This window comes from Malaclemys terrapin, chromosome 16, assembly GCF_027887155.1.
Source record: "Malaclemys terrapin pileata isolate rMalTer1 chromosome 16, rMalTer1.hap1, whole genome shotgun sequence".
NCBI classification, from domain to species: domain Eukaryota; kingdom Metazoa; phylum Chordata; order Testudines; family Emydidae; genus Malaclemys; species Malaclemys terrapin.
The window spans coordinates 33,149,085-33,160,124 of NC_071520.1; the positions used below are offsets into that span (position 1 = coordinate 33,149,085).

General features: G+C 40.2%; 1 protein-coding gene across 13 annotated transcripts in view; it reads right to left on the reverse strand.

Moving 5' to 3' along the window:
- CHEK2 (checkpoint kinase 2) overlaps nucleotides 1-11,010 on the reverse strand; it is a 49,016-nt gene extending 38,006 nt beyond the window's left edge. For 4 of the 13 annotated variants that reach the window (XR_008442530.1, XR_008442529.1, XR_008442531.1 and 1 more), the window contains exons 1-3: nucleotides 10,936-11,010; nucleotides 8,958-9,212; nucleotides 6,634-6,758 (exon numbers count right to left, since the gene is read on the reverse strand). Coding sequence is in view for 10 of the 13 variants with exons in the window: in XM_054006625.1 (XP_053862600.1) it covers nucleotides 6,634-6,758; nucleotides 8,958-9,212; nucleotides 10,936-10,993 (438 nt within the window). In the remaining 3 variants the exon portion in view is untranslated. Of the gene's footprint in view, nucleotides 1-6,633; nucleotides 6,759-8,957; nucleotides 9,213-9,786; nucleotides 9,971-10,206; nucleotides 10,872-10,935 lie in introns of those variants that run through there. The other 9 variants (XM_054006636.1, XM_054006628.1, XM_054006633.1 and 6 more) reach the window with 9 other exon arrangements.
- Between the last annotated feature and the right edge of the window lie 30 nt (nucleotides 11,011-11,040).

Sequence of the window (11,040 nt, forward strand, 5' to 3'; positions counted from 1 at the left end):
CCTTTCCTTTTGTGTTACTTTGTCCCCTTTCCTTCCTCCTAGCCTCTCTCTTGTGCTCTTGGCTTTTCATCAAATCCTGAAATCAGCTGCACTGCATCAGCACAGGCAGTTGAGATGACCACAATCCTGCCCTGTCTAAGGAGAAAAACCCAATCAGATGATGTGTATCAGGATCCAAGCAAGAGGTGTCACGGTCAACCTGCCAGACAAAGCATTCATAACCGTCCAGTGTTCCAAAAACAACAAATCTGAATTTCCTCCACCTTTCTATCATCTCTCTCCCCACCACCTTGTGTCTATTTGTTAGAAACAGGAGAAGTAAATACTCTTCACACATCATAACAAAGTAAAATTACCCTTTTTTGATGGAAAGGGTTAATAAAAATAAAAAACTCATATTTTGTAAAAAATTTTAATTAAGTTAGTTTTGCATAATCATTCAATTTCAGTTTCAATACAAATGTCTGTTTTCATTTCTTGTTTTTTTCTGTGTTTAAATCAATAAACTTTCAGTTTTAAAATAAATACTTTTACGTGTTTGCCAAGAAACCAAGGCCTCTGTTAAAAAACAAAAATAACTAAGTATCATTGTTTTAATATTACACAATAAAAAGGTTAAACATCTTTAACTCTTTTTAGCCCTTAAAATCAATACAAGAGACCCCCAGGTCAGACTCAGACATGGATAGTGATCGCTTCAATATTATTAAAGAGATAAATACTGTTGGGAATTGTGGCATAATGGGAGACTAACCTCCCGGATACAGATGGGAGAATAAATGCTATTAATACTGTTGGGGCCCAATTATTCTTGGATGTGACAGATTACAGTTTGATGAAGAAAACTGTCATGGACTAGATTTTAGTAAGTAGGAAGGACATCACAGAAGAGCTGATTGTAGGAAATAACCTTGGATAGCGTGATCGCAAGTTGATTCAGTTTAAATTAAATACAGTCGCTCCCCGATTTACGCAAGCGTTCCGTTCCAGAACACCTTGCATAACTCAAATTTTGCATAAGTCAGAAACGTATACCTGACCATTATGCAGAAAAAAAAACAAAAAAAAAAACCCACTCCTGTTTCTAGCTTACGGAACTTTTTCCGTAACTGAGGATTTGCATAAATCAGGTTTGCGTAACCCAGGGGGCATCTGTAGAAGGATAATCAAAACCAGGTCATCATCATGTATTTCAAAAGGGCAAAGTTTGGGAAATTAAGAGAACTAGTTTAAGAAGTCAGTTGGACTGAAGAGCTCATAAACTTAAAAATGCAGAGGAGGCGTGGAATTTCTTCAAATCAACTATACAAAAACTATCTGAAATTTCCCAAGAAAGGGGAAAAAAAACTTGTAGGGAAAGGCTCAGACACAGCTGGATGAATATCTACCTAAAAAGGTTATTAGGAGTAAGAAGAGAACATATAGAGAATGAAGAAAGGAGTTGATTAGCAAAGAAAGCTACATCATGGAGGTCAGAAAATGGAATAAAATGAGAATTGCTAAAAGTCAGGCTGAATTAGCTCTTGCTAAGGAAATTAAAATAAATAATAAAGAGGTTTTTTTGTTATACAACTAAAAAGAGATTAAGGAAGAATGAAGTTGGGCTGCTATGCAGTGTGGATGGGAAGGAGATTAAAAGATAATTTAGGTATGACCGAAAAACTAAATGAACATTTGACCTCAGCTCTCAATAACAATGATAATATAGAATGGGCATGAAGGCAGTCTGGCTGATGGAAATGAGTGACTAGAAATGGAAATTACCACATCTGATATGAAAGAAAAACTCGTGCTCAAATCAGAGGGGCCGGATAATTTCCATCCCAGAATACTGAAAGAACTGTCACGTGGGATGTCTAGTCCAGTAGCAAGGATCTGTAATAAACCTATCTATTCAGGGGTAGTACCATATGACTGGAGAATAGCTAATGTCAGGCTATATTTAAGAAAAGGAAAAAACAAAAAACAAAAATGATTCGGCCAGTTAGTTTGCCCTGTGGTATGCAAGATTTTAGAGCAAATTGTGAAGGAAAGGATAATTAAATTCATCGAAGTAAATGTAATGGGGACGTAACGCAACATGGATTAAATAAAGGTAGATCATGCCAGATTAACTGATTTCCTCCTTTGAGAAAATAACTGAATTTTTAGATAAGGTAAGTGTAGTAGATCTAACATATGTGGACTTCACTAAAGCATTTGACACAATACCACATGGGCAATTAATAGTTAAATTACGGAAGATGGAGATCAGTATAAGCATGGTAAGGTGGATAAGGAAGTGGCTAAAGGGGAGACGGCAATGGGTTGTGCTGAAAGTTAAATTATTGGACTAGAAAGAGGTTAATAGCAAAGTTCCTCAAGGACTGTCTTGGGACCAATGTTATTCAATATTTTTAATAATGACCTTGGCACAGAAAGTAGGAGTGTGCTAATTAAATATGATGATAATACAAAGTTGGGAGGCACTGTCAATACAGAGGAGGATCAGAACATTATAAAGGAAGATCTGGCTGACCTTGAAGACTGGAGTGACAGAATGGAATAAAATTCAATACCTCAAAGTGCAAGGTCATGCACTTAAAGTCTAATAATGAGAATTTCTGCAATAAGCTGGGAGCTCCTAAGTTGGAAGTGAGAGAGGAGAGACGCCTGGGTGTGTGGGTCGATCGCAGGATGACTCTGAACTGCTACCAGCTCTGAATAAGGCAAACGTGATCCTACAATTTATTAGGTGAGGTATTTCCAGTAGAGCTAGAGAAGTATTAGTGCCACTGTACAAGACATTCGTAAGACCTCATTTGGTCACCCATGTTCAAGAAAGATTAAAGTAGGAGAGGTCCAGAGAAGAGATGATATTCTGGGAGGGTTTTTTGTTGTTTTTTTTATTACTTTTCTTCCTCTGAAGCCCAGGAATGGATATGGCTGGAGATGGGACACTTAGTGGGGTACACCAGGCTCTGAAGTGGCACCAAGCATTCTCTCTCTCAATTGCTTAGCTGGCTGGTTCTTGCTCACATGCTCAGGGTCTAACTTATCGCCATATGCGGAGACAGGGAAGGAATTTTCCCCCAGGCCAGATTGGCAGTGACCCTGAGGTTATTTTGCCTTCCTCTGCAGTGTGTGTGGATGGTGGTTATATAGCTCATTTAATCATTTCTCTGCCTTCACAACGGTCTCATGTACTGGTGCACCACAGTCCCCCGTTGTTAGAGCCCTTAATGTGGGTTCTCTGACCTAGTGGTTGGAGCCAGGAGTAAACTGTGGTCACACCAATGGACAAGCTAGAGTTAGAGCCAGAAGTCATGCCAAGGATCAAAGATGGAGTCAGCAACTGAGATCTGAGTGAGGAAGCACGAATCAAGAAACAGATCTGGTAACAGGAGCAGAGAAGAGACACAGTAGGTAGCAGGAACGAGGTATGGTAGCAGAAATAAGGAGTAGAAACCAGGCGAGGAAGCAGAGACTCGGGGTATGTCTACACTTCCCACCCATCTATCGGGGATCAATTTATCGTGTCTACACTAGACGCGATAAAAATCGATCCCCGATCGCTCTTTCATCGACCTGGAACTCCACGGCGGCAAGAGGTGGAAGCAGAGTCGAGGGGGAGCAGCAGCGGTGGACTCGCTGCTGTCCTCACAGCCAGGTAAATCAATCTAAGATACGCCGACTTCAGCTACGCTATTCGCGTAGCTGAAGTTGCGTATCTTAGGTCGACACCCCACCCCCACCCCGCGTAGACCTAGTCTTGGTCTAAGAGGTCTGCGCAGCAACAGGCCTGGCAACTAGTCAGTAGGCATGTTGCTCAGACAAGAGATGGGACAGGAAGAGCAAACTTTATAGCGAGTGGTATCCAATCAGCAGTGTTCTGTTAGTCATCTGACCTTGTGCACTCAGTGGGTGTAACTTTTGGTGGTGGGGTTTTAGCATCAGTTCCCTCCTCTCCCCTTGCAGCTCCATGGTGTATAGGAAAAAGCTCATGCTTTCAGCAGCCCCACTGCCCTGTGTTTGAGACCCATGACATCCCTAGTCTCTGCATGTGGCACAAAACAGTTTAGTCTCCTGGAGACTAATAGTTTGGTCTAATTTTGGTTGTTGAGTTTAGTATGTGAATGTTGAGTGATATCAGTGGTCTCTGATGTACAGGTGGTCAGACTAAATAACCGAGTGGTCCCTTCTAGCCTTAAACTCTATGACTCAAGTCTATGAAAACAATGTGGATAAAAATCAGTGATTTTTTAAAAAGAAAAAAAAAAAGAAAAAAAAAAACAGATTTTTATTTAAATTAACTACATTCTTTTAAAAAATAAACCTATTCAAAGTTAAATTATGACAACCAATGTTAAGGGCTACATTTACTATAATCTATTAAAATCATGTAAATTAAATGAAAAAATATTAAGCAGTACATGTTTACTCCCAAAGTTTTATAGAAACTCAAATCTCTGAACTGCTAGAAGTCAGTGGCTAAGCATCTGAAACCAGAATTTTCTGACATGCTAAACCAGCTTTTGACAGCAGTAGCCTCTTCTACATGTGCAGAAAGGATATTTTCTTCATTTCATTTTTTTCAACTTATTCAGATCAATGACTAGTTCCTTCAAAGATAAGAAAATGATTGGGAGTTGAAAAATCAGGAAAGCTTGTTTTCCTCTTCCAATCTATGTATAAAAAACAGTGAGGGGTTGAAATCTACTAGTTCTAAAATCCTGAAATACATAGTGACCAGAAACCATCACAGATTCATTAACTTCATATACTTCTTTTATTTAATAAATCAGTTAGTTTTAAATGCCAAGCATGTTTTGACACCTTTTACATCTTCTTGTGTATCAAGCACATTTAACGTAGTTTTATTTGACCAATAAAAACATTCATAGAGTCTATTGCCAGAAGGGACCATTTTAATCATTTAGTCTGATCACTTGTATAACCCAGAGCATAGAGCCTCCCTAAAATAATATATCTTTCAGAAAATCATCCAATCTTGATATAAAATTCTCAGTGATGAAGAATCAGCCCCAATCCTGGGTAAACTGTTCCAATGGTTAATTATTCTCACCGTTAAAAATTTACACCTTATTTCCAGTCTGATTTTGACTAGCTTTAGCTTCCAGCCATTGGATCAGGTTACACCTTTCTCTGCTGGACTGAAGAACCCATTATTAAATATTTGTTCCCCATGTAGGTACTTATAGACTTATCAAGTCACCCCTTAACCTTCTCTTTGTTAATCTTAAGAGATTAAGCCCTTTTCATCCCTCTCATGGCTCTTCTTTGAACCCTCTACAATTTATCAGCGTCCTTCTTGAAGTGTGGGCACCAGAACTGGACACAGTATTTCAGCAGCAGTCACACAAATGCCAAATACAGAGGTAAAATAACCTATCTACTCCTACTCAACATACCCATTTATGCATCCTAGGATAGGATTAGTTCTTTTGGCCACAGTATTTATATTGGGAGCTCATGTTCAGCTAATTATCCATCACAACCCTCAAATCTTTTTCAGAGTCACTGCTTCCCAGGATAGAGGCCCCCCACACTGCAAGTATGACCTACATTCTTTGTTTCTAGATGTGCACATTTAAATTTAGCCATCTTAAAACATATATTGTTTTCTTGCTCGTTTACCAAGAGATCTAGGTCGCTCTGAATCAGTGATCTGTCTGTCCGCTTCCCTACCTCTCCCAACTTGTGTGTCATCTGCAAACTTTACCAGTGATGATTTTATGTTTTCTTCTAGGTTATTAAACAGCGTAGGACCAAGAACTAATCCATGTAGGACCCCAGTTTAAGACTTGTAAGGTAGTTATGCTGGTTTTGCTCATTTTTAATTGAATTCCAGTTTCCATCCAAATAGAGCTTGACACAAATCACAAGTAAAAATTAAAATCACCTACTAATAAGAAATGCACCATTCACCATTTGTAACAATAAAAAAAATGCAAAAATTCAGAACACAAATAAATGTATGTTATACTATATAATTTCTAAATAAACGTGGATAAATATAGCACATTCGCCTGGTACTACATTTAGTGTAAAGACTATATTTAGTTGCAAATCAGTATGTTTTAATGGTTACCAACCAATGAGAACCAACTTTTCGTTAAGAAAATAACCAAAAACTATGTATGCAAAATAAGATTCGAATTAATTTTTTTAAATCAGGAGTCAGCAACCTTTCAGAAGTGTTGTGCCAAGTCTTCATTTATTCACTCTAATTTAAGATTTCATGTGCCAGTAATACATTTTAATGTTTTTAGAAGGTCTCTTTCTATAAGTCTATAATATATAACTAAACTATTGTTGTATGTAAATTAAATAAGGTTTTTAAAATGTTTAAGAAGCTTCATTTAAAATTAAATTAAAATGCAGATCCTCTGGACCACTGGCCAGGACCCGGGCAGTGTGAGTGCCACTGAAAATCAGCTCGCGTGCTGCCTTTGGCACGCATGCCATAGGTTGCCTACCCCTGATTTAAATCAAGGCTTCCTGGTTGCTGATTTAAATCAATCCACCTTGTCTGAAAAGCAGTGAAACTTTGATTTAGAATTTTTCAGTTAATCCAGTTTCCTTCTTTACAGAACAGAGGGAAAGGGGTAAAATGGCCTTTTTAGCACCTACCCTGAAGATTCGGAAGTGCTTCTTGCTGTAGTTTTGGTATAAGCCTGTCTCGGTCAACCCTAGCTTAGCAAAGCTATAATCACAGCTTCTGTCTCTGCCAAACCAACACTCGTCATTCACGCAGTCTGGGATTGGGGGGACAAGGAGGAAGGAAGAGAGAGAGAGAGAGAGAGAACACAAAATTCCAGTAAGTTAGACCTACCACTGCAAAATGGTACCAAATGATAGTACTTGGAACAGGAGACAAAGCAAGATTCATCAGACACTGCCTGAACTCTAGGATACTTCTTTATTTCTAAATAAAGATAGAAGACACTTGTTTCCCGCCCCCGTTCTCTTCCTTTTAACATGACTCACATTGAGCATTCCTTGTATAAGAATGAAAATGTTAAGCAAAATAAAAATTGTCTCACTCCAAAAATTACAAATTCTGTTTGAGAAACACCAGAATTCATATGCATAAAGAATCAGACCCCTTTAAAATAAACTATGCATAATCAGTCAATTTTTAAATGGTGAAAAGCTAATTTAAAGAACCAAAACATTAATATCTAGAGCAATGATCAGTAATAAACAAAACTGCAGCAACAAGAAAAAATAATGCCCAGATGTGGCAGTTAAAAGGTTCTCAAAAATCTAGTGATGCAACAATCCCAACTAATGCTTCAATCCTTACAAACATGCTTAGTTTTACTTATGTAAGTAATTACATTGGGATCATTCATGTGCATAATTGTTTGCAGGATCATGGCTTAAAGTTTAGTAATTTCTGTGAGTCTTTCACACAGCTACAGGAAAGATGCAAAGGTTTTTTTAAAAATAGAAAAAGCAAATTGTCAGGGAGGCTCAGGGTCAGTTGTAATGCCTGAAACTATTTAGCCTTTTTTTTTTTTGGTTAAAGATTTACTACATTTCATGTTGAGGGTATCCCTTTAAGTTTCTAACCCTTATAACTGTAATAATAGTTTTTCAAACATGAATCTAGTTTTATATGACGTCCCCATTTCTGCAGATAGCTCCAAGGCTTCTGCTGTTGCTCAGAACTTTGTCAGGCAACAGCAATGTAAGATAAACACAATTCTGGTCGATTTCACTGATGGACAGGTGTGAAATGGTCTAGAATAAGATTCATTTTAGATTGCTGGTGCTTGGGAGAACTTTGAGCAATAACAGAGATACTCAAATATAGTATTGAGATGGAATGATCAATCCACTAGAAAAATTTCAAAAATCGAAGGCTGGGGAAGAGTGACAGTAAAAAGAGACTTATTCCCCTGCCCCCCACAGCACCCAGAAAGCTGAACAATGTGTAAAGTAGTGGAAACCCTTCAACTTAACAGCAGCTAGGAGGTTTGGGGGAAGGCACTAGAAGCAGAATGCACCTTTTCCCTTCCAGCAGCTAGAAGGGAGGTAGAATTTCAAATTCATTAGGCACCTCCTAGCTAGATCCTGATATAAAAGAAAATCTTTTTGTATCGACTCTGGGCTAATAGACATGGTAATTTTTCATATCCCTTTTTAAGAGGAGTCACAGTTACCACCAGAAAAATACAGACACTGCCTGATAGAACTGTGACAGAACTGTTATAAATTTACTCTATTCATCTATTTTTAAAAATAAGGTAATTGTGCATTATTAACAACGGAAAACCTAATGGCAGACCACTAACAAGCAAGTGAAGCCTATTGTGGCTCTAAGGTCTATCTACTCCAAGTCAATACAGCAGACTGACATGAGATCATGGCAAAAGCACTGCTCCCACAGTATGTCTGCTAGCTAAGTATGTTCATCTGCACTTGACTTGCTCTGCCTAAGACCAGGAAGAGCATACAGACTGCTACTGAGTCATGCAGATTAAAACAGCTTTTTTTTAAGTTCTAGCAGATAGATGGCATGCATCTAGGCATCAAATTATTCTTATAGATATCATTATTCTTTTTCCCCACCTTGGGTTCAGTAATGAGACAAGTTAAAAGGTTTTGTTTCATTCTGCTCTGGGGTCAAATTTTACAAATATATGGCTATACTAACATTATATAGCACAAAATCTTAGCCAGGCAAATAGGGAGGCAGTAAAGGAGAATTCTGAAAAAATTCTTCCTCCAGATTGGTAGATGCTGTGTATCTCAGTTTCCTATGGCAGCAACATTTCTTACTGAATATACACTCCCTACAAAAATCCAAACAAAAACTGCAATCACACCATCAATTATACTTTACCATTCATTCAAAAGTGAAATATTCCATTTTATTAAACTTCTTCAGGATTTTTTGTCCTATTACACACATTGACTTGAGAGAACCCACTATGGTATATACATACCATAATTGCAGAAACCCTTTCCAAGTGCAAAGAGTCGACCCCATGGCTGAGGAACGATTTCTTCAGGTTCCTGATCCTCAGGAATTGAAGGAAGTTCCTGAGTAGGAACTGTGTCCAAAGAACTGAGGGTCCCAGAACTGGAAGAAGACTGACTGGCACTCTGTGATCCACTGGAGGAAGAACTTGTACCACCCTGAGACTGCTGGGCACCTTGAGATTGCTGGGATTCATTTCCAGTCTCTCGAGACATCTTGGCTTCAGAACCAAAGTTTAAAACAGAGATTACTTCATATTGTATGGGATTTCTCATCACCAAAGCTAATTCAGCTAACAAATATTTAAATACAATTAAAACAGACAAGGTAAAATTTCTGGCCTAAAGAAATCAGCAGCCTTGTGGGTAATGTCCCGCTTGCTCTATTTTTTTTTGTAATCCACTTCCATTGAAAAAGAATTTTAAAAAAAATGGGTAACACTCCCTCTGCTGGTTGTACAGCAGCAGTTAAACCACAATCCCTGACTTTTAGGTAAGCTCTTCAGGGCACAGATTTCACGTGCATTTGTACAACAACAACAGCAGCAGCTCTCCAAACAGAAAGGGACAAATTAGACAATGATTCACCTTGGCAAAAAGAATGCTACAAGTAGCAAATCCTAAGCAAAAAAACATTCAATATTATAGAAAAGCTTCTGATGCCATCCCTTCCCAATATTGGTACCGTTTTTTAAAAAAAGGACAGTCAGTGTTGACAGTTTATTTTTTTATTTTTTTAAAACACACAACTTCAAGAATTTGTCACTTGATCAAAGCTCTGGTCTTACTACTTACTACTCTGATAAACTGCTGGACATCCCAAGAGACGTTGTTTCTTTTGTTTTTCCCTTAGCTTTGGATACACACCTAAAGTCTCAACCTTGATTGCAGATACTCTACATAGGTACACAATGACATGAAGCTTATAAAATCAGCTGCTACACTTGCGCAAGAAATAGGCATCAGAGCACGAAATAATCTGTAAAGTAGTTAATGAAGATTATAATGATCATGTATTTCCACAGTACATTTCAGCTAAAGAGACCCCCCCCCCCCCCAGCACTTCTCCACATTACTGATCATTCCAGCAGCAATTGCTTAGCCCCCATCGGAGATGCAGCTACCTTAGGGGAGATGCACAGGAGCCTTTTCACAATGTATAGTAATGTATAGCATAGGATGGAAAGTAAAAGATGCTGTATACATTTAACCCACCAGAGACAGAGAGCATTTTGGAGACTGTTGTGATAGGGACTGTAGAAGCCACTAAAACAGAGAGTTATGGGGAAACAAGAGGCTGTTACCCAAATTGAAACACAATAAGGACACTAGTGCAAAGGCCCCAACTCTGGCAGAGAAACAGGAGGTTGCAGAAGCCAGGAGTGGGCAGTTCACGTCACCTCCAGAAAGTTCTCCTGAGGAATTTTGCACCACTGCACACGCACAGAATTCACATCACATGCAGATTTCCTTGTTTCCCCGCAGAAAGGACAGGGAAGCCGCAAGCGTGGTCACGTGCCCCCCATCCCGCAGCGCACGTGACCGCAGCGGGCTCCTTGTTTCGGGCAGCTGGCAGGGCGGTCAATCACTGCGGGGCAGAGACTCCCTGGCTAGTGCTGCGGCAGACCCACCCCCACCCCTTGCAGCACAACGGCCCGCCAACCAGTCTCCCCGCGGGACCCGCTGAGTGGGGTAGGGGGAGGGAGCGCTCCGAGGGCCGGGCAGGCTGGGCTGCGGCCACCCCGGGGCAGAGACCAGCGCACCCGGCGCCCAGTCAGCCGCGCGAACGAGGCGGCGCCCAGGGGTGCCCCCGTCAGACGGCCCGGCCCGGCCCCGCACCTCGAGGGTGCAGCGCGGCGGGGGCAGGCCGCGGCCGGGCCTACCGGCGCGTGCGGACTCGCGCAGAGGGCACTGGGGACTGACCACCACACGACCCGGACTCACCCGCGCGCGCGCATCTAATGAATGGTGACCCGACTCCGAGCCCGACCTCGCCGCTCATTGCGCATGCGCCCCGCGCGATTCTTCTTATAAACTCAGCCAATCCAG